Below are 22,305 nucleotides of genomic sequence, written 5' to 3'. Positions count from 1 at the left end.
CAGCTAGTTCCCATGAGCTCTGTGTGTGTGTGTGTGTGTGTGTGTGTGTGTACACCTATCAACATTACACAATGGGGTTATCCTGAGAGAGGAGGGCTGTACCTTTTTCCCACAGTTTCACAAAGAGCAAGACTGTTGTAATATTTGGTGGACCAACCTTCACCTTAAAAACTGACCTACACTCAGTTGACCATTACTGTTATTTGATTAATCAGATAATAATAATAAAACACACACACAAACACACACATATCCACATAAATTCCAAATATAAAAAGCTCATGTTTTTGTTGAGGGTTTGGTTGATAGAAAGGCATGATTATAGATAGCACGCAATTTTTTTTACATAAAGTAATTACATGACCAGACACAATCATATCCACATACGCCACACGGCTAAATACCTACTTCAAAGTACAATTAGATTTGTTGGACTTTGTGTGTTACTATCTCATTGTATTATTCCATTTTATTTTCCTGTCAACTTCATACGTGCTGTGCTTTCTTAAAAACTTAATTGAACAATGTAGAAAAGAGAAATATCACACCAAAGTGTGAGTCTCATTAGTAATTCGCAGAGTCATCTCATTACTTTTAGAAAAGTAAAACCAACTGAACAAGTTCATTAAACTGGATCAACTACTGTTCAGGCAAATGATACTTCTGTTTTGCTTTACATTTACATTTTCTCAGTTTGAGGCGTCAGTTATTCATTTGACAGAAATAACTTACAGCTGCAGCTGCTTCTGTTGCCTTTTCATACCAAGGTTCGTGGTCTCTAGGCTGCTGCCAGTAACTGTATAAAGTGTAAGGGGGTAGGGACTGAAATTAGTAAACTAACCTTTATCGTGGTTAACATTGTTTTCATTATTATGAAAAGAAACAACCAAGAAGATTCTCAAATGCATTTATGAAATTGTATTAATATGTCAATCATGTTTCTTTAGAGACTTTAGTGAACTCTTGGTTGTGAAATCCTCATTTTAGGTCAAGTTAGAACAACTTGTGCATGTAAGGTCTAAAGTTCTCTGACAATAAAATGTAGAAATTAACAATTCAACCCTGCTTTAGGTTATAATATTACACTGTAACATATCAGTGTAGAATTATAACCTTACGCAGGATTGGGTTATGAATGAGAATAATGACAAAGAACTGACATAAAAAACAGTGATTGTGTTCTTTATATGAATATGTTATTTCCAGGAAATAACCAGGCAGGCCAGGAATAAATAATACTGACTTAATATACAAATATTTGAATGTGGGAGCCTCTTCCACCCCCCTCAGCTGTCTACATGGTGGTGGCACACTGTTTACTATAATTATGGCAGACATAGCCTACTTCGGAGGCGCGTGCGTGCATTCAGACAAAGTAGGAACATGACACGTGGCCTCTCAAAGAGAAGGTCTGAGCTTTCATTCAGCAATTATTATCCGTCTGGGCTGAACTGAACCACACGGTGCCTCTCAGACAGACATTAGGAGACCACATCACCTGCTGGTTTAAGATTCAGCCAATTATGTATGTGTCAACCTGCAGAACAGGCTGCAAGGGCGTTAAATACAAGGAAGTACGAATCGAGTCTGTATGAGTCCACAACTGAAGTGAACGTCAGATGACATGTCTGTAAGGATAGGCTAGGCTAAGCTAGTATTTGTTAATTGCAAAGCGAGTATGGCTGTAAATACGGCCCCAAATATAGTTATAATAGGATGCGGGATTGCAGGTGTATCAGCGGCACACATGCTCGTGAAAGCTGGATTTCATCACGTGCAGATACTGGAAGCGACTTCAAGAAGCGGGGGACGAATAAAAACAGGCACATTGGGTGAGCGACGTTATGTGCAGTAAGAAGGCTAATACCTAAAAGTAGATTTTCTCAAACAAAAAAAGTACAAATACAAAACAACAGGCCACAAATGATGCAGTTGCATATGTGTCAATTTGAAATACATTTTATAGGTAGTACATTTAAAGCATCGAAGTTCTGTAGGCCTGAAGAGAAAGCTCAGGTAGATCTATAATAAACAATCTGTTTGGCCCATGATTTTTAAAGTTATGTTCCCAACCTTTTTTTTCCTCTACAGGTAAAAACATTACTGAGATAGGTGCAAGTTATATCCACGGTCCATCTGAGGAGAACCCACTGTTTTGTCTGGCTCGAGACTATGGCCTCCTGGATCCAGAGGCCCTCACTCCAGACAACCAGGCCATTGACGTGAATGAACGTCCTCCCTGGGTTCCCAACTGGTTCAGCAGTTCAGGTCTCCAGATGCAGAAATTCACCATGTTACCTGCCTGTTATCTGGCTTTGTGTGCATTATCTTTTACAATGATAAACAGAAGGGGTCCAGTTGTCTGTCTTTGTGAAAGTGCAGAAATAACAGTGTTATTGTTATTAAAATGTTATTTTCTGTGGGTGATGTGCAGGTCAGAGGCTGAGTGCTGAACACATGAGTACAGCTGTGGAGATGTTTTATGAGCTGGTGGATGATACTTCACAGTTTGAGAATCAAAAGGAAACACCCTGGGCCAGCGTAGGACATTTCATGCGATCAGAGGTTGTATTTCAACGATCAAATAATTTTCCGGGTGTTTAAGTCTGAGAAGTTCTTGATGTAGTTGTTTGGTACTGTGTGCAGGCACGACAGCGAGCAGCAGAGAAGTGGAAAGATGAGGATGAAACCACCAGGGAGCTGCTACTGTGTGCAGTCAGTACCATGTTGAAGGTGGAGTGCTGCGCCAGTGCGACTCACACCATGGATGAGATAGACCTGGCGGGATTTTGGATGTACAAGAGTCTAGCTGGACTGGACTGCACATTGCCAGGGTTTGTACTCCACAATCTTATAAACATATTCTTCACACAATGCACACCAAATAAAGGGTATAAACCTAACACTGTATGTAGGCCTGAATGAGGGATTGTACATATTTACCTCTCTTCCCGTGAGACAGGTCACTGCAATTGCACACCCATCAGGGGGTAGCATGTTCTAATAAGTAGAGATGAAATGATTTCTCTGCGATGGACTGGCGACCTGTCCAGGGTGTACCCTGCCTTTCGCCCGATGTCAGCTGGGATTGGCTCCAATCCCCCCGCGACCCTGTACGCAGGATAAGTGGTTGACCATGGATGGATGGATGGATGGATTACTCATAAATCAACTTATCAATTGACAGAAAATTAATTGGCAACATTTTTTTGAGAGAATCTTGTACATTCTTTGGTTCAGCATTTTAAAATGGAAGGATCTGCCACTTTTCTCTGTCAATTTTCTTTTTTTTTTTTTTAACATTTTCTGTTTTTAGACTGCACACAACATTGGAAGACATCAACTTTGACCCCAAGAAAAGAGTTTTTTTTTTATTCTGAAAAAAAGTATAAAATAGTAAAAAAAAAAAAAAAAAAAGTATGAAATAAGTTGTATAATAAAAATGTTCCAACTGGCCATTACAAAGAATGCAGGTTTAAGGCACTTTAAGCATTAGCTTCCCTTTAAGACCAAGAGGTTCCCGCTTGAGAGCTAAGCATGTGCATCCAGGTAACTTTTATTTGTGCCTTTTTCTTGCAGTGGCTATGAAGGCCTCATCAGGAGCTTGATGTTGGAGCTCCCCACTGATTTAGTGACCTACAATCGGCCTGTGCACTGTGTCCACTGGTGTAACACAGAGAACCCTGAAGTAAACTCAGTGACCGTTGAGTGTGATGATGGGGAGAGGATTGCTGCTGATCACGTTATTGTCACAGTGCCTCTAGGTAGACCTCTACACACAAACTGTACTGTTGTTCATGTGAGCGCATGAAATAGAATGATTGTAAATGAGACAACAGGACTCCTTTGAGAATTTTATTAGGTGTGGGGGATTTGCTTTTATTGGCAACATTATTGTGTTGCCATCTCTACTGGCCACCTCTACTGTTTAGCCAAAATGTTGCCAATAAAAGCATAGCCCCCATACCTAATAAAATTCTCAAAGGAGTCCTGTTGTCTAATTATATATATATATTTTTTAAAGACAGATTTAAAGAAATTATAAATAGGTTAAATAACCAGATGGGAGTTTCTGTTTTCGGTTAATGTTGCTAAGTCAGTATCTGACAATTCAACTCATCACATTAATGCAAAACTCATATAAACAACAAATTTTGTTGTAAAACAGTCTGTTGATTTGCAACATTTTCTACAATATATAAGTATAACCAGGCAAAAATGAAGTAGTTATCTCAGTATAAATTTAATGGCAATGTCATCATATCAGCTACCCCAACCATACAGTATGTAAGCATTACCTTTTTGTCTTTGCAAGGATACCTAAAGAAGCACCATTCAACCCTGTTCTGTCCTCCTCTCCCTGCACACAAGCTGCTCTCCATCCAGAAACTAGGATTTGGAACATGCAACAAAATATATGTAGAGTTTGAATCACCATGGTGGGATGCTGACTGTGAGGTCATCTACCTGGTCTGGAAAGATGAGGTCTGTAGTGCAGCCATGAACAACATAATACATTTACTAGCATAAAAAAGGCAGTAATCACAAACCATATTAATAACATAACCTAAAATAACCTAATAATCCATTTTGATAACTAATGCATCACAGATAAAAAATAAAAAAAAACCTAAACTATAGACTGTAACCACACACATTGTTTTTACACTCTTTGTGTTACAGGAGGATGTTTTGGACCAGGTGTCAGATATAAAGAAATCCTGGATAAGGAAGATGTCAGCTTTCACTGTGCTCAAACCTTCTGAAAGGTCAGCAACATACAATGCACCTGAACATTGACAGTTGCTCATTCTTCCCTATACAAGGCTTTCAATGAACCCATTCGTGTGACTCCACTCGCTAATTATGGTTAAACTCTCAGATATAGCCATGTTATCTGTGGCTGGATCGCTGGGCATGAGTCTGAGTATATGGAGACGCTTCCTGAGCAGGAGGTCAGACGTTCCATCACGGAGCTCATCTGTACATTCACAGGTGAGTCTGAAATCTGTGGTATCGGCCTGTGGCTGCCTCCTGATTGCTAGTATGGATGAAAATGGATAGTAATACATGAGTTGTGTAACTGCTTTACAAAGAAGACAATCACAATAAACGACAGGAAATGCATCACATCAAATTAAAGATGTGAGAAAGAAAAGGAAGATTGACGACACAGTAAAATTTAAGTTTTGTAAAACCTCAAAAAAAAGTTGAATGAACACAAGCTTAAAAGAACAAAAGTAAATTATCCAATCAGAGGAAGACAAAAATGTGATCAGTTGGTAAATGGAAAACACAAGCAAGTATTTTTTTCTTTAGAAATCTGTAACGTATAGTATCGCACTATCATAAGATTAGAGAAGTATTAAAAGAAGTGTTACTAATGTTAATACTAGTGCTACTAATACTCAATAGTGTAATTTACACACTGAGTGAACAGTTAACTAGCATTCAGCTACAGTTGTAGGAGTTTGTTGCGTGCAGGCTTAAAAATAGTGGGCATTTAATGCATTTACATTAAATCAGTGCATTATATGACTGATGACTCAGATCAGTCAGGTCAGATTGTTCAGAGCAATACAAGATTACCAGTTGTAATTAACACTGGGATGTTGACGCAAATGGTGTTTACACTTTGAAAACTGGTAATGGCACTGCAACTTACATATAAAATCTTTAACATCAGAGTGATGGTGCCACCTTCTGGCCAAAATGTATGTTTTGATTCACTAATTGTAAGAATATCTAATATCTGTCTTTAGCAATGTATGCAACAGTTGTAATGTAATCATTTTAATGCTTTGACAACTGATCCATAACATTGTTAAACTGAGTCTACTTTGGGAGCTAGAGTTGGCTGAATGATTTCCCCTTAGTTCTGGTGAAATGCCATTCTGCTACTTCATTTTCCAGAACGTGTGGGGGCAGATTTAGCTTTTTAGTAGATGCTGCGCAAAGTGCCGCCTGTTTGAGGTGAAGTAGCCAATAGCAAGTCATGTACTAGATTCAAGATCCAAACTGTTGAACTGCGTGTGTTCAGGTAACCCCACCATCACCCCAAGGAGAATCCTGCGTTCCCAGTGGTTTCAAGACCCCTGGACATGCGGATCCTACAGTCACCCAGCAATAGGCTGTTCAGCGCAGGACCTGGAGAACATGATGGAGCCCCTGCCCACGAAGGGATCGCAGTCACAGGTACAGAGACATGGTTTATTCACACACAAACACACATGTGCGTACAGAGTGCACAAACTCACAAAATATAAATTCCAAATATCTCTCGGTTCTAACTGCATGGGTGTGTTTCAGCCCCTGCAGGTGTTGTTTGCTGGAGAGGCTACTCATCCCTGCTACTACTCCACCGTCCATGGAGCTGTCCTCACTGGGTGGAGAGAAGCTGATCGACTCATCTCTCATTATTCCTACGTCAGTCCATGTAGCCAACCAGATTAAAAATTTTAGAAGATGGACACGCTGAATGCATGAAAACATTTCAGGGTAGCAAATGATTGTCCATGCATGCCCAAATATACTTCATCTCCTGTGTCCATAGCCACTGTGACAGAAATGTCCATACAGACTGGAATTGTTCGCACATTGTCACAGTCCGATGAGATATTCAAAGGTAGTTCAAATAAACTGTACATTAAGCCATATAGGCATACATAAATCAACATGCACTACTTTGTTGCAGGAACAAATTTACAATATGGGTTAGGTGATTAGGTGAGTACCTATAAACCACACAAGACATTAAAGCTTATTTTCTTTTCTTTTCAATTTTGGGGGCCATCAGGGCTGGATTACCAACCGGGCAACTGCCCTTTTGGCATACTTCAGGGGTCCTGAAAGTTCTAGGCTTATTGTGTATATACATAGAGGGACACTGTAAATTAACCACTGAACACTCGGTGAACCTGTGTTTCTCACTCATCTCAATCCATCTCCTTCATAGTTGTTGTCTCCACTCAGGGCAGAGTGAGGTAGTGGGGTTGAAAGCCCTAAGAGACCATTTCTTAATATGTTACAGAGAAATCTTCAGTCTTTGCCAAAGGTTGTTAGAGCTGATGGCCACAGTACTGTGGAGGGGAAACCATGGATGGCTGAAACACTGGCTAAAACTTTAGATGCCCATTTCTGCAAGCAAAAAAAATAATAAAAGGTTATGACTAAAAAATATAAATACTAATTGTAATATTAAATAAAATTAGATAAATCAAAATAATGACTGAAGCTAGGCTTTAACATTTTATGAGTGAATTTTAAGGTATAGGCCTTTAAGGCAACTAGAGTGAAGGATCCAAATAGTCTTTGACTGAATATCCCATGCTGTGACCTTTTAACAGTATTCTGCCACCTTTACAGTGGTAAAAAGTAAATAAGTAGCCTATACTGAACTTAAGTGTAATTTTCAGATACTTTCCTTGAGTATTTTCATTTCCATCTGCTAGTTTATACTTCTAGCCTAATCCACTACAATTAAGATGTGTTTTAGTATCTAAAATAATTCGATTTAGCCCCACCTTACCTGCAACATTAAAAGTGAAGCAGCTACACATTAATGAGTAATGAATAATTATCATTATAACCCAAAAATGATATACTCCTTAAATGTCCCATTTTGCATTACTAGTAGCCCACTTGTGCTTTTAAGATTTTAAGTAGGCTACCCTAGCCTATATGATGATGCTAATAATACTTTAGTCAACATTTTAATGCATGGCTATTTTTACACGGTCGTATTGAGGACTTCTACCACTGCACATTTACAACTCGGTCCAGGTGTCTGTGTCTCCTTAAGAAGGCTTTTATTTTGAAACTCTTAACCGGAAGACGTTTTAGGTAGTCGTCGTCGTCGCCTGTCTCTTGGACCCAGAAGCAGGAAATGACCGTTAACCGACGGAGTCAGTTAGCAAGTTAAATGTGTGTATTAGTGCGGAATAAGCTACGACTATGAGAGTGGACGCTAAAATAGTTATAATAGGATGCGGGATATCAGGTGTATCAGCGGCACACAGGCTCGTTGAAGCTGGGTTTCATCATGTGCGGATACTTGAAGCGAGCGCAAGAAGCGGGGGACGAATAAAAACAGGCAGACTGGGTGAGCGACAATGTAGCAACTACTTACAACTTTGACTGCGCTTTCTCTTTCGGGTTTAGTAAATTATAAAAATACATTTTCTTGCGGAGCCTCAAAAGTCACGGTAGGATTTAAAACACTTTAAATAAATAAACACTTTTTCATTCTTTCTCAAGAAGGTTTTGCGTTATCCATCAGAGCAGCTGCTCCACAGGGTAGCTGAGCTGTGACAGGAGCACACAGAAGAAGGCTACTTTAATGTTACTTCAGGAGCTTGGGTTTTATTGTTTAAACTATAGGCTATTGCAAGTTAAGGCAAAAGTAATTCAGAAACCCAAATCGGTTCTTTGAGTAGCGTCTGTCCCAGAGTGCTTTATCATAATACTTCAGGGCTCAACAGTAAGGATTGCCCGTTTGCCTGGGGCACACACACACAGCGAAGTCAAGATACCAATAGCAACCTGCTAACAAATCAAATATTCACATATCCCTGTGATCATCCAGATGAAGGTTAGATTTAAAGTAACCAACAGTTTAATGTTTAACTAACAGTTTGCTCAAGACCAAAACTTAACAGGATTTTCTGTTCTGATCTCTTCATTCTTTCTAAACTTCACTTAGTATTTCAATCTCAGGAATATGATCTATTTTATTGACATTTTAGATTTGTTTCCAGTGAGATGTTATTAAGTTTATGTACTTTGGTGTTGTAAACATCACTGCTGCTGCTCTATAAACAACAGTTAGTGACGTATTCAGGTAGGCCAATTAAATTTTAATCATGTTCTAAATTTATTCTTTTTCTATTCTTTTATCAATGATAGTAGTGGAATTACTAAAAATCATAAAATCAGCAGTAACCCCTCTCCCAAGAAAATAGCAGCAGGTGAAGAAGTTAGTGATAATTTATCACTTACAGTTAAGAGTCCATCAGAATCAGTTAAACTTTGTTGATCCCAGAGTGGTAATTTGTTTTGTTACACTTCTTTGGGCAGAAGGAGTGGGGATTGTTGTACCAATTTTTGATATGCAAGAATGTTTGCTTTGCATCTATGGCAAACCTGTCCTTGTTCTGATTCATTCACTTGATTATTTATAATGACTAAAGATGAAAATAAACTTTAGTCTTGTTGATATTTAATAAGCGCTAATAAATCATACAATTTGTATAGGAGCAAGTAAAAATTTGACTTTGGGCAGGTAGATTTCTGCCTGGGCAAGTTGGGGGAAAGAACATTGAACCCTGTAGCTTAAGCTTTAATTTATTTTTGCGTGGAAAAATGATTCCACGCTAAAACTGATCTATCCAAGTGATGTCTCACGTAATTTTGTAAATGTATTGAGCAGACTTAGCTGTGTCTGCTGTAAATCATGTGACTCATAAATTTAAGAGAGAATTGCACAAGCGTTAATTCACTTTAACAACCTATCATAAACAAACAGCAATAAAGTTGCTGTGAAGGAGCAAAAATCCTATTCATTTCTCCAACTGCACAATGTTTATTTTTCTGTAGGTGATAATATTGTTGAGATCGGGGCAAACTGGATTCATGGACCGTCCAATGAGAACCCAGTGTTTTGCCTGGCCCGTCAGTACGGGCTCCTGGATCCAGAGGCCCTCAACCCAGAGAACCAGGCCGCGGACGTCGGAGGACATCCCCCCTGGGTTCCCAACGTCTTCAGCAGTTCAGGTCGCCAGATGTTTTAAAAATCATAGCCTATTTTAAGACTGTATTTTTGTTACACTCTCGTTAATTCTGTATTATTTATTTGTCGCAGTCAATTGCTAAAAGTATCTAATAATAATTGAAAAGCAATAACATAATACATAGGAGAAGCAGATGTTATTTGCCATCTTATGCTGCCCAGCAGAGATGCATCATGCTGAGCTGCAGCAGGTAGTCGTGTTAGTGTGTCCTCTCCCTGTAGACAGATAGAGTGGATTTCAGATAGACTCACAGTAAGTTGTTAGAGCAGTCTGCTACTGCAGACAAGTCACAAACAAGTCACTGCCACTAATGCAAGTGCTTATTTAAACTAAAACTGGATATAAACATCAGGAACCAGCATTTGAGCAGCTGTAAATTACAGCTATGCTTACAAGTGCTTTTCATTGTTGTATTTAACAGCAGTGTCTTTGATATAGTCTGGTTATTGATTAGCTTACTTACTGTAGCGTGTAAGTGAAGGGATGTAAGTTGGTAAACCTGATGACATATTTTAGTATAAAAAGTATTCTGTGGGTAATGTTATGTGTGCAGGTCGGAAGCTGACTGTTGAGGACATCCAGCCTGCTATAGAGATGTTTGCTGAGCTGCTGAATGAAAGTTCAGAATTTCAGAGTCAAGGAGGAGAACCCTGGCCCTGTTTGGGAGATTTCATACGGTCAGAGGTACATTTCTTTCTGTGACTATAAATAATAATAATACCGGCAGTGTGTTTGTTCGCTACCGATATCAGAGATCAGCTGCCAGCCAGGATCGTCTTGAGTATATCAGATGTTCTTGATAATAAACTCAATCTTGCAAGACTCAAGAGTCTCGTGTTTTGTTGCTTGTTGTGTAGCGCAGGTGCAAAAACGAGCAGCAGATAAGTGGAAAGATATTGATGCAACCTCTAGATCTCTGCAACTGTGTGTGATCAGTAACATGATGAAGGTGGAGTGCTGTGTTAATGGGTCTCACAGCATGGATGAGGTGGGCCTGGGGGCCTTTGGCCTGTACAAGACTCTACCTGGACTGGACTGCACATTCCCAGGGTCCGTACTCAAGCAACACACAACAATTTCAATAATCAATTTCATGAAATCATTATTTCCTAAATTTACATATTAATAACCAAAGCATGCACCATTTATTTTCAGGTGACATGAAATAAAGATAACGAAACAAATCTTAATGTTAGTTTACTGATACATACAGTGATTAAGTCTGTTAATTAACTGATTGTTTCAGCACACATGCATAATGTGTGTACAGTATGTGTCCGAATGACTTAGACATTGTTTTCTTTCTTGTGCAGTGGTTATGAAGGTCTAATCAAAAACCTGATGTTGGAGCTTCCCGGTGGTTTAGTGACCTACAATCAGCCTGTGCGCTGTGTCCACTGGAGCAACACAGAGAAGAAAGAAAACCCTGTGATGATTGAGTGTGACACTGGGGAGAGGATCGCTGCTGATCATGTTATTGTCACTGTACCTCTAGGTAGACTTAGACGCTAAAATTTAAAAACACAGTTTGCTATGTTCCTTGTCAATGTATGAAACTCTTCACACCACACACGTGGAGAGATTTAAAGCACACCATAGGCATGACTCAGATAGCAGATACCTCATCATCTTGAAATGACTACTTAATCTAAATTTTGTGAATAGCACTTTTGTACTTAAAGGACCTGCACACCCACACCGATGTTTTCACTTATTTTTGGCTAATTAGACTTCTGCTCAGGTTGAAGTTTGGTGGCTCTCTGTTAAATTACGTGAGCTTACCAAATTGTACGTATGACCCATCAATAATTATAAAGGTGTAATCTCTCCCATCCAATATAAAACTAATAGTCGGGTCAGTCAGATGTCTATAAAGCACAGGCTGTACACATCTACACAGTCGTTATACAACGATGACATGTAAACACCTGTGTGGGTGGACAGTGGGTGTATAGGACCTTTAACATTTTCAGCCAGTTACTGTTGCGTTGGCATTGCCAACATTTTTATGTGGTACCAAAATATGGTATATATTTTAATAAAATTATCCAAACAAAATGAAAGAAATGTATCACAATAAATTAATGAATTAATCAGTGCTGCCTGAGAGAGATCAGCAGCATGAGTGAGGCTTTTACGTAAATTCGAGCTCTTCAGTACCAAGCATAACCTAACTTCTATCTGGGTTCTTCTATTTCATCAGGATACCTTAAGAAGCACCACTCAGCCCTGTTCCGGCCTCCCCTCCCTCTACACAAGCTGCACTCCATCCAGAGACTAGGTTTTGGGACAAACAACAAAATATTTGTGGAGTTTGATTCGCCTTGGTGGGATGCTGACTGTGAGGTCATCCATCTCGTGTGGGAAGATGAGGTGAGGCATGTTGTCAGTGAATAAAAGGTGTACATTTACTGTAAAGTTCATGCATACACAATGGTGTCTACTACAGCTTTAATAAAAAAATACTGTAATAAACCTAGATTTAGATGTAGATATGTCCCATACGAAGAATATTTCAATTATTAAAGCATTCAAAGGAAGAAGAATCACCGAGGCTTGTTGAGACAGATGAACCTTTATTACACTAAATTCATTTTTCAGTAACTTCAGTAACACTTTTCCCAGAGGTCAAGAGATGATATTGAGAGCACACGTCATCAAGGCTGCCGCATTTTAAGTCTTTCAGTGATGGTGGACCGAAAATGATCGGCTTTAGATAGGAAGGTGGAAGTCTAGACAATGTAGCTGACAATCTTGGGTAGAGGTGGGCTGCTACCAAAGCCTCCATAAGCAGCATGCAAACCTAGGGAAGACCCTCCTTGATTAGGGGTTTTGCTGGAATATGGGTTATCTTTCCACGAGACCTTTTCCAAGAGGCAAAAATGGGAAAAGTTGACTTAAGTTAACTCTGTTTGGGAGTTATGTCCTTAGACTGAGGAGCCTCTGCTGTGATGGTGAGCCACGAGACACCATCACCCATCACAGCAGAGAGCTGACCATCTGGGCGGGGGGGTTAATCACCAGTTCGATATAGTTTTCCTCAAGAACGACAGAATTACCTTTTCACATATGCCAGAAATGTTTGATTTGACACTTGAACTGTTTGTTTTATCTCTTGTCCTGATCCAGGATGTCATGGTGGACCAGGTGCCAGATGTACAGAGATCCTGGATAAAGAAGTTGTTTGGCTTCACTGTGCTCAAACCCACTGAAAGGTCAGTAACCACATTATACACACAAAGGCTGATGCTTGCCTAGCTTGTTTATGTTGCATTTCATTGAAAATAATGATTATTTGATTAGGAATGCAGTCCTGTTTGTGTTTCAACATTCAGGTATGGCCATGTTCTGTGCGGCTGGATCGCTGGGCACGAGTCAGAGTATATGGAGACACTGTCTGAACAGGAGGTCACACACAGCATCACACAACTCATCCGCAGGTTTACCGGTGAGTAATAAGTCATAAGCATCAGGGAACAATACACCTCCATTAAAAGCACATTTCTTCCACAGTAGGAATTTTTTATTTTCTAAAAATGTTTCCAGTGATCTAACTCTGTGTGTTTAGGGAACCCTACAATCACCCCAAGGAGAATCCTGCGCTCCCAGTGGTTTCAAGACCCCTGGACATGCGGATCCTACAGTCACCCAGCAATAGGCTGTTCAGCGCAGGACCTGGAGAACATGATGGAGCCTCTGCCCACAAAGGGATCACAGTCACAGGTACCTACATGTTCATAACACAAATGTGTGCATTGAGCATATTTAAAGGTGGAAAATCCTTTTTATCTAACTTTTTCTCCCGTTTCAGCCTCTGCAGGTGTTGTTTGCTGGAGAGGCTACTCATCCCTGCTATTACTCCACTGTCCATGGAGCTGTCCTCACTGGGTGGAGAGAAGCTGATCGACTCATCTCTCACTACTCCTCCGTCAGTCCGTCAGAGCTGCCCAAGTCAAAACTTTAAAAGAACAATGCTGCAATGACATAAAAAGAGATGTATAACTTTATGGCAGGAATTGTGATTCTGATAATGATGTTATTTCATTAAATACATTAAGGATAAAGCTTTAAATCAACTGATGAAAGGCATCTTTGTATATTTTTACTTGAACTTGAAATGACACATGTTGTAATCGTGTACAAATCAGTTCATAACAGTTATAAGAATTAATAGTAACTGGCTGTAACTATAATTGTAAATATGATTAATACATTATACAGTTATAAATACATTCTTAAGTCAATCAGTAAATGAATGTCCACATGAATGTGCAAAACAAAATTCATGTACTAATTAAAATGTTTCCTTACTTTTTGAACTTACACAAACTTGGTTCTCACATTATGATTAATTTTGAATGATTTGTTGAAACCATAGAAAGGTTGGATTTTAAAAAGTAAAGCCTATCATAAAAGTGTGTAAAAGCACTACGGATGTTCGACTAGGAACCGAACAAGGTTGATGTTGAGACTGAATACTGTAACACCAGAGTTAAACAGCCATCTGGGTTTTGTGATCGTTGTTAAACCGAGGAGTCATTAGAGCACACACTATGTGTATGACAAAAATATTCTGCAGAAAGAAACACACCAAAGGGCAACCTAGAAAGTTTAGATTAGAAGAAATGAGTTTGAATGTGTTATTTAACCTTGGCTCAGGGATTTATGACAGCACATTTGCTAAACAAAACTATAGGCCATTTTTCAGGGCCATCTAAGAGTTACTCCGGCCAACACTCCAGCATAGTAGGTGCACCTTAACATTGGTAGCCACCCACCATTAAATGGTAAAAAAAAAATAATATCTTTTTTTGGCCAATAGAACCACCAGCTGAACTGTACTTACGCACAAACCTGAGGTACTTGTACTTGACTTAAGTCTTTTCTTTTCATGCCACTTTCTACTTTTTACTCCACTATCCTGATCGGACAGTTTTAGTTACTAATTACTTTACAAATTAAGATTTTTGCATGCAAAATATGGAAAGAGCTTATAAAATGTTTTGTTGTAAATTAAACTACCCCACAGTTTATACAAGTACAGCTGAAACAATTAATCAATAATCAATGAAGTCCAGTTTCACAAATGTGAGGATTTGCTTTTCCTTTGAATTATTTAAACTTACTTTTTTCATATTTTGAAGTTTGGCCTGTTGCCTGGGCAAAAACAGATTCTGGGTTACTGTGATGGCATTTCTTACTATTTTCAGATTTTTATCAATTTAGACAATCTATTAATGGAGAAAATAATCAGCAGATTAATCCATAATTAAAATAATCATTAGTTATAATGGTTCAAATGAGCTCCACCTCAACCAACTGTGAAAGTAAAACCCTGCTTTTACATTAACTTATAAGTAATAATAATTAATGATATGATACATTTATATACATATAGCAGTCGCAGGGGACATTTTACATTGTGTACTTATAATAAAATCACTATCTCTTGGAGCCGTATTGTGTAGGAACTGAATACCTGCCATCAGTGTACATAAAGTATTTTAAACCTTTACTTAAGTAATCAGCATTGATAATACACTCAGCACAATGTAAACATACTCATAACTTTAAAAAGCCCTTCTTTGAAAATGAAAAGGAAACGCGCTGAAGTGTAATCAGGAAAATGTGCTTTATGTAATTTTTTCCCCTGCAGAGGGCAGTAGTACACCTACAAGCGTATATACAACAAAAAAGAACACAGAAGAAGAAGTGGACTCGGGTGGGCATGTAAACAGTGTAACACACTGGTGATCACCTCAGCAACATGTCTAGTGCAGTAGGTTTGGTAGTTATTAGGTCAAAACAACAATTTTATTAACACAAATGAAAGCCTGCAGTTAGTCGTATTTGGATGAACAGCAGCCATGAGACTGTACCAGGCACTCCGTGATGTCGGCAAGTTCAGGACCGTTTTCGACTTCGGTGGACGGGAAGTGGCTCATTGGTTCCCCGGACACATGGCTAAAGGTGACAGCTTTGCTGAAAGTTATCTCCGAGATATGTAAGATGTATGTAGCGGTCACATACTCGCTGTAATAATGGTTTTACCTTCCTGTTTGCAGGACTCAGGCAGATGAGAGCCAGCCTCAAGAGTGTGGACTGCATTATAGAAATCCATGATGCCAGAATATCCTTTTTATTTAATTATTTTTTACTGTATTGATGTTAGAATATAGCAGAACAAAGTAACATGTAAGTTAATTCAGGATATCATCATAGCATTAGTATTGTGTTAATATATCTTCTGGTAGTGCCAGAAGCAGCCAGAGTATGCCAACCTCTAGTCTTTCATTGTGTAAGTTTTAGGCTTGTATGTTTCATATGTGTTAAAGCAAATTGCCACCCTGCAAATCGTAGTATTGTAGGATATTAAAAGTGTGCACAGTCTAGGGTGAACAAAGTTTTAAAAAAGGCCGAGCATTTTTGCCCTTGGGAGCCCGAGCAGGTTAATCTGATTATGCTGCTGTTTACTGCAGAGGTGAAATGAGAACTATATGATGCTTTTTTTCTTTAACATTAAGCACATCCCCTTCTCTGGGAGAAACCCCGCGTTTCAGGAGACTCTGGATGTCAGACCACATCTCCTAATTCTCAACAAGATGGACCTCGCTGATCTGTCCAACAAGCAGGTCAGAAGGCTTGCTGCTGTTTAAGGAGAGTCATTTGTCATCAGCATTTTAAAATTGCCAACACAAAATTATGTCTTTACGTTTACCTCACAGAGGATCCTAAAGAAGCTAGAAAAAAACGGGGTGAGGAATGTTCTCTTCACAGACTGTTTAAAGCAGAGAGACGACAACATCAAAAAGGTAAAGGTTGCCTTGAATGGATACTAAACATTTGACAGAAATTCAGCTGATATGAAATAAAGATTATGGACATGAATGTGCCAGTTATTCCTGTTTTGTTTTTCTGTAGTTGGTGCCAATGGTGGTGGACATCATTGAGAGCAAACCACGCTTTAACAGAGATGAGGTAAGCTTACTCCAGGCAATTTAATAATATATCATCAACTTACGGGGGGGCGGGAGGTGGGGCTACGAATGATAGCCCCTTAGACATTTTACAGCTGTCAGTTCTCTCTGACGGAGGAACTGTGTCCACACAGTTTCTAAACAACCTCAAGCATAATTTCTTGTTACTTATCGCCTAAGATGTACACCATTACCAACTGTGAGCTGTGAACAATGCTCATCAAATAATACAACCCATTTCTCCTTAACTCCAATTCAATCTAATTCTGATTCCAATGGAGGGTAAAACCAGTATATTGGCCTAAACGTGTCATTTGAATCTTTCAGAATATAAATTATTGCCTGATGGTGATTGGAGTGCCGAATGTGGGGAAGTCATCTCTTATTAACTCATTACGAAGAACAAACTTGAAAAAAGGTATGTATAATGAAGTAGTAGATAGTTGTTTGATATTGATTCGGTATGATACGTCTCCTCCTCAATAATAAATATTAGTAATGATACACCCATTCCAGGTCGTGCATCTCGAGTCGGTGGGGAGCCAGGCATTACAAAAGCAATCCTGACTAGAATTCAGGTGAGTGCAGGAGACATCTTTGTATTTGTGTGTGTGTGTGTGTGTGTGTTTTCATGGGTTCATTGTGGGTGCGCACATGTATAGTATTTGCAACTGTCTTTGTCCTCAGGTGTGTGAGCGACCCATAATGCACCTGTTGGACACGCCAGGAGTCTTGCCTCCTAAGATTGAGAGTGTTGAAACAGGCATGAAGCTTGCTTTATGCGGTGAGCAGAACAGGATTATTTTTTTTTTCCAACATAATTAGTGTCAAACCATGTGGAAACTTGGTTGTACTGTTTTCAGTGGGATTGCTGTCACATCTGTCTGCATATGAGGTTTTTCCAATGGGCTCAACAAAGTTTTTTCTTTGCTTCTCCAGGAACTATTCTGGACCATTTAGTTGGTGAAGACGTTATCGCTGACTACTTACTGTATTCTCTGAACAGGCTAGGGAGGTTCAGGTGTGGCTTATCTCCCTAAATAATAATAGAGGGAACTTTCATGCCTTTTTTATTCCTTTTGCTTGACCTTGCTGTGATTGTTAACGGCATGTGTGTGTTTATGTGCAGTTATGTGGAGAAATATGACCTCCAGGAGCCGAGCGATGACATCCAGCACGTCCTCAAACGCATTGCTGTAAAACTTGGAAAGACTCAACGGGTCAAAGCCATCACTGGAGTGGGTAAGAAAGTGCTAATCCTGCAGACACTTGTGCTACATACAGTATTATTGACTAGCTGTCTCTTAGTTTGATTGATTTAAAGGAATAGTTTGACATTTTGAGAAATACGCTTATTTGCTTTCTTGTCAAGAGTTAGACGAGAAGAACGATCACTCTCATTTCTGTACAGTGAATATGAAGCTGCAATCGGCAGCATGTTAGCTTAGCTTAAAGACTGGAAACATGGGAAACCAGCTAGCCAGGCTCTGTCCCAAAGGTAACAAAATCCAGCTACCAGTAGCTCTAAAGCTCACTAATTTACACTTTATATCTCATATGTTTAATCCGTGGAGAGAAAAAGGGGGCAGATTCACTGGATAATAACTTTTTGTCAAGGATAACAAATGAACCCAATGAAAGTAAAGAGTAAAGGAAAACCACCCAATCTGGTGACCATAGCCAAGCATAGTGACGTCCTAGTGACAACCAGCAGAGGCACCAGGAAGTCACTCTTGCTGGCCAAGAAACAGTCCCATACATTATCCTCCATAAACCCACATTTTGTGTCTAAACAAATATATAACGTGTTAATTAGTGATCTTCAGAGGTGCTGGTTGCTGGGCTTTGCTACTTCTGGATTTACTGTTTCACCCTAAGCTAACACGCTGCTGGCTGTAGCTTCATGTTGGCATCAATCTTCTCACCCAACTTTTTGCAAGAAAGCAAATAAGCATGTTTCCCAAAATATCAAATTATTTTTTTAAGATGGTATTCGCGCTATTTACATATTTAACAAATCCTGATGTAGTAACCAAACTAGCATCAGAGCGGAAAAAACAACCTATCAAGCAGTTTAACAGCGACTCCCACAGAATATGCTTTCTGAATACTAATAAATGTGTATTTCATGCTGAACCTCTTGCCCTTGTGCAGGGTAAAATCCACATCAGGATTAGTTTGAGAATTAAGGGGGGAATATGTGCACTATCACTTCAGATTGACGGTTGGATCGCCATCATATCAACACCTTAAAGAGTGGTCCCATAATGAAAATGTTTGTTGCTCATCTCCCTCAGGGAACATTACCATCACTGTCCCAAACTACACAGCAGCAGCTTATGATTTCATAAGAGCCTTCAGGAAAGGAGAGCTCGGACGAGTAATGCTGGACTGACCTGAGCCAATTTAATGAAGATAAACGGAGACTCTTTGCCTCAACGTTGCAAGGATTTATATTTAACCATGAAAGCGTCATCAAGGGAATATAGTCCGTCTTTGTCCTCATACCTTTGACATTTTGGGGACATGATGTTTTGTTTATAGATGACGTAAAAAGTCAGCAAAGCACTGGATCCTTTTGTAAATAAAAGAATTGAACTTGATTCAGGTACAACATTTTTTTCCTCAGTTTCTTTTAGAATACACAAGGCAAATATCTGACACGGTGTAAACAGGAAATTTATTAGCATGAAGACGGTGATAACAAACACTTTATTTATTATGTACAAGTGTTGTAGTATTTAATAGAGTGCACTTATAGAAATGGAACAGTCTGTTGCTCCTGAGTGTCTACTGCAGGTAAAAAGCTCTCCTGGGATGATGGACAGAAAACCTTCAGATGCATGAATAACAGTGAGAGCAGCAGTTTGTTTTCTAGTGTCCCTCCCAGCCGTGACTTAGTTCGTACACAGGTATGAATTAGCTGAATTTCAGGCGTTATAAAAGGGTATGAATTGCACACAAATTCGAGATGATTGTGGAAAATGCAGATGAGCTTTCCCAATACTCTAATTTGCCTGGCCTTATTCTAGAGGATCATCTTTATGGCTGCACAATTGACCGCCACCATAAATCTTTCAGATCACTGAGCAAGATCTTTAAATCCTGTCTTGAAATTAAGTTTTGCAGAACGAACAGAGTAAAAAACAAACTTGACTTATTTGTAAAAGCAAAAAATGGCCAATTGACGAATTTTTATAAAAGATACACGAGTTTTAATGTTGGGCTCAATATTGCTGCTGCCAACTTGGTGTCTTTAGTCTTGATGGTCACCTGCAGCAAGCCCAGGCTTTATGTTTAGACCAAAGTCTGCTAATACATACAAATAATTTACCGCAGTTGTACTGAGCAGTGATATTGGTCATTCATTTTGTGTTTTTTTTTTGTTGTTTTTTTTTATGAAAATAAAGATTTTTAAGCTATAACTGAGTTGGCAAGACAATTAAATTTGGCAGTCAGAGGTTTAATTGACATTTTTCTGATAAAACATTTCCTTTAATTAGATATAGAAACCAGCTTGAGGGCAGGAAAATAATATTTTTCTTGAGTTTGGCCCCAGTTACACAGTCACGCAGAGATTTGACAAAGAGTCTTTGAGAGGTGAATGTCACATTGAATACTGTGCTGCATGTTTGTCCTTTTATATAGATAAAAAATAATATACAGTACAGTGATGGGGTTTTTTTTTGTGGTTTTGTTGTCCTTCCCTCACTGTGTTGCACCTCTAACTTGTAGCATACTTTCCAGTGCAGGTTCCAGCCAGTCCTGCACATTATAGTCAGATCCAGGGCAGAAGTTCAGTCCTAGACCAAACCAGGAATTTATCCCAAAGAATAACCTGAACATCTACAGTATACTGTCCAGTAAGAGTCCATATTTTGAAGAAAATGTTGCAATAATGATAGAAACCATTTGAGAGAGAGAAGACCCATTTTGAGTTGAGCTTGACATTTGTGCATCAAAATAATTGGTCCTATTGAAGTAATCCAGCTCTTCATCTGAGCTGTCGTCTTTGCTGCGGCGGTAGGCAGAGGCGTACCATTTATCCGCTGTTAAAGCCACAGCTGCGCCTGCTGCTGCTGCACTCGCCACCCTCACCGGGGATGCCCGCCCCGACACCCTGAAGCGAGAGCGGGTGCCCCCATAGGCGCCTCCTCCCCGGTAGCTCCCCGCTGTGGAGCTGCGGGAGGGGGAGCCTCGGGAGGACCCCCGGGACCCCCCGCGACCGCCCTTGGAAAGCGCTGGCTCACAGAGGAAAGCAGCGAGCAGGAGGCATGTCCAGCATGTTGCAACCACCTGGTTCATCCCTGACATCTGTGACATAACGGAGAAGCACACTTTAGTCCTACATGTGGTGGTAAAGCTGCGCCTTTAATGTGTGAAATGGAGACATTAGTCTATCCTGAGCAAACAGCTGCAGCTAATGCTTTCTGTTCACTGATCAGTTCTGCATACAATTCAGAATATCACCCTAAACTAATAGCCTATGCTAGACAGCCTACTGATCAACAAATGTGAGATGTTCTTGTAATGTTCAGTGTTGTTGTTGAATACGGTTTAAAGACACGTTTCTGTGCTGCAGATTAGCTCTCTCCATTAAAGTAGGTCATTTTAAAAATAAATATGCTCACTAGCAAAGAATTGCTGTTGGCTCTCAGCCTTCACAAGAAATAATATTCCGTCTATGGATGATTATGAAGAAAATGCGAAATATGGCATGTTTATCAGCAGTAAAAGGCCATTACTGGAAATAATATTTTGAGATCTAACTGTGCCATTAAATAAATGTGCAAATGTTTTCATTATTGTAAGCTGAGAACGATGTCTTATTAATAAATGCATGTAGCCAACAATGCAAATGCATGCATTATGTTCAATTCACTATACTGTCATAAATTAGCCTGTGTACGCTAGTGTATTGAAGCCTGAAGGAATCACACCACCGTTTAAAAAGAAATGAATTGTATGCGTACACCCACGCCCATGATAACCAGTATATCCCTGTGCCTGGTGCTTACCTTATTTCCGTGTGTTTTATCCCTGCTTATGTTTTGGCACTCGGAGGAAAGATAAAAGGAGATTGTCACGGACGATGCAGGCTCGTTCACCCAGATGAGTGCGAGAACGCGCAGCGCGCTCACACCAGAGCATACGATCTATGATCTCAAGAAACGAGTATGAAACACTGTCAGTCTTGTCACAAACTATACGCTTATTTTGGATTTTGTGCCTTTGCTTTTTTTATTTTTACTTTACTGACTGATTCATTTCTCCATCCTTTTTGTGTATAAAGTAATAACTTGATGAGGATAAATTTTTGAGAAGTTTGGTTTCTCTCCGAAACTGAAAAGGGAGGCCTCCTGCTGATGAACAAACTCAATGTGTGATCTCTTTATATAATCCTTTTGTAAAAATCCCCACATTGGGATTTCGTGATTGATGTAGGCTATATTTTACCAAATATGTTTAAGCCTTTCAAAAATGTTTGATGTAATAATCTTCAATTTATACTAAAACACTTATAGTGAAGACAGATAGTC

General features: G+C 39.4%; 4 protein-coding genes across 4 annotated transcripts; 3 read left to right on the top strand and 1 right to left on the bottom strand.

Moving 5' to 3' along the window:
• Positions 1-1,370: 1,370 nt before the first annotated feature.
• On the top strand, positions 1,371-6,468 carry LOC123983890 (peroxisomal N(1)-acetyl-spermine/spermidine oxidase-like). The gene is made up of 10 exons (XM_046070330.1): positions 1,371-1,832; positions 2,092-2,268; positions 2,435-2,565; positions 2,647-2,834; positions 3,580-3,764; positions 4,316-4,485; positions 4,684-4,769; positions 4,883-4,995; positions 6,041-6,195; positions 6,310-6,468. Exons 1-10 carry the CDS (start codon positions 1,679-1,681, stop codon positions 6,451-6,453), a joined length of 1,503 nt encoding a protein of 500 aa, XP_045926286.1. The 5' UTR covers positions 1,371-1,678; the 3' UTR covers positions 6,454-6,468.
• Positions 6,469-7,846: 1,378 nt separating this feature from the next.
• On the top strand, positions 7,847-13,868 carry LOC123983889 (peroxisomal N(1)-acetyl-spermine/spermidine oxidase-like). Its single transcript, XM_046070329.1, has 10 exons — positions 7,847-8,101; positions 9,595-9,771; positions 10,342-10,472; positions 10,651-10,838; positions 11,102-11,283; positions 11,992-12,161; positions 12,918-13,003; positions 13,124-13,236; positions 13,357-13,511; positions 13,600-13,868. The coding sequence occupies exons 1-10, from the start codon at positions 7,954-7,956 to the stop codon at positions 13,750-13,752; spliced, it is 1,503 nt and encodes a 500-aa protein (XP_045926285.1). The 5' UTR covers positions 7,847-7,953; the 3' UTR covers positions 13,753-13,868.
• A 1,631-nt stretch (positions 13,869-15,499) lies between these two features.
• On the top strand, positions 15,500-19,368 carry mtg1 (mitochondrial ribosome-associated GTPase 1). Its single transcript, XM_046070347.1, has 11 exons — positions 15,500-15,758; positions 15,854-15,918; positions 16,316-16,420; positions 16,514-16,600; positions 16,710-16,766; positions 17,093-17,183; positions 17,282-17,343; positions 17,453-17,549; positions 17,705-17,786; positions 17,895-18,007; positions 19,063-19,368. The coding sequence occupies exons 1-11, from the start codon at positions 15,656-15,658 to the stop codon at positions 19,158-19,160; spliced, it is 960 nt and encodes a 319-aa protein (XP_045926303.1). The 5' UTR covers positions 15,500-15,655; the 3' UTR covers positions 19,161-19,368.
• Positions 19,369-20,610: 1,242 nt separating this feature from the next.
• On the bottom strand, positions 20,611-21,088 carry sprn (shadow of prion protein). Its single transcript, XM_046070363.1, has one exon. It carries the CDS (start codon positions 21,086-21,088, stop codon positions 20,612-20,614), a length of 477 nt encoding a protein of 158 aa, XP_045926319.1. The 3' UTR covers position 20,611.
• Between the last annotated feature and the right edge of the window lie 1,217 nt (positions 21,089-22,305).

This window comes from Micropterus dolomieu, linkage group LG15, assembly GCF_021292245.1.
Source record: "Micropterus dolomieu isolate WLL.071019.BEF.003 ecotype Adirondacks linkage group LG15, ASM2129224v1, whole genome shotgun sequence".
Taxonomy (NCBI): Eukaryota; Metazoa; Chordata; class Actinopteri; order Centrarchiformes; family Centrarchidae; genus Micropterus; species Micropterus dolomieu.
This window is presented reverse-complemented; position numbering and strand designations above follow the sequence as displayed.

Bases quoted from the DNA above. Each gene is read 5' to 3' on its own strand.
- LOC123983890 (XM_046070330.1), top strand. From the start codon at position 1,679: ATGGCTGTAAATACGGCCCCAAATATAGTTATAATAGGATGCGGGATT. The intron at 2,566-2,646 runs GTTGTATTTCAA...TACTGTGTGCAG, and splicing joins GACATTTCATGCGATCAGAG to GCACGACAGCGAGCAGCAGA. The intron at 4,770-4,882 runs GTCAGCAACATA...TTAAACTCTCAG, and splicing joins GTGCTCAAACCTTCTGAAAG to ATATAGCCATGTTATCTGTG.
- mtg1 (XM_046070347.1), top strand. From the start codon at position 15,656: ATGAGACTGTACCAGGCACTCCGTGATGTCGGCAAGTTCAGGACCGTT. The intron at 17,550-17,704 runs GTGAGCAGAACA...TTGCTTCTCCAG, and splicing joins CATGAAGCTTGCTTTATGCG to GAACTATTCTGGACCATTTA. The intron at 17,787-17,894 runs GTGTGGCTTATC...GTTTATGTGCAG, and splicing joins AACAGGCTAGGGAGGTTCAG to TTATGTGGAGAAATATGACC.
- sprn (XM_046070363.1), bottom strand. From the start codon at position 21,088: ATGTCACAGATGTCAGGGATGAACCAGGTGGTTGCAACATGCTGGACA.
- LOC123983889 (XM_046070329.1), top strand. From the start codon at position 7,954: ATGAGAGTGGACGCTAAAATAGTTATAATAGGATGCGGGATATCAGGT. The intron at 10,473-10,650 runs GTACATTTCTTT...TGTGTAGCGCAG, and splicing joins GAGATTTCATACGGTCAGAG to GTGCAAAAACGAGCAGCAGA. The intron at 13,512-13,599 runs GTACCTACATGT...CTCCCGTTTCAG, and splicing joins CAAAGGGATCACAGTCACAG to CCTCTGCAGGTGTTGTTTGC.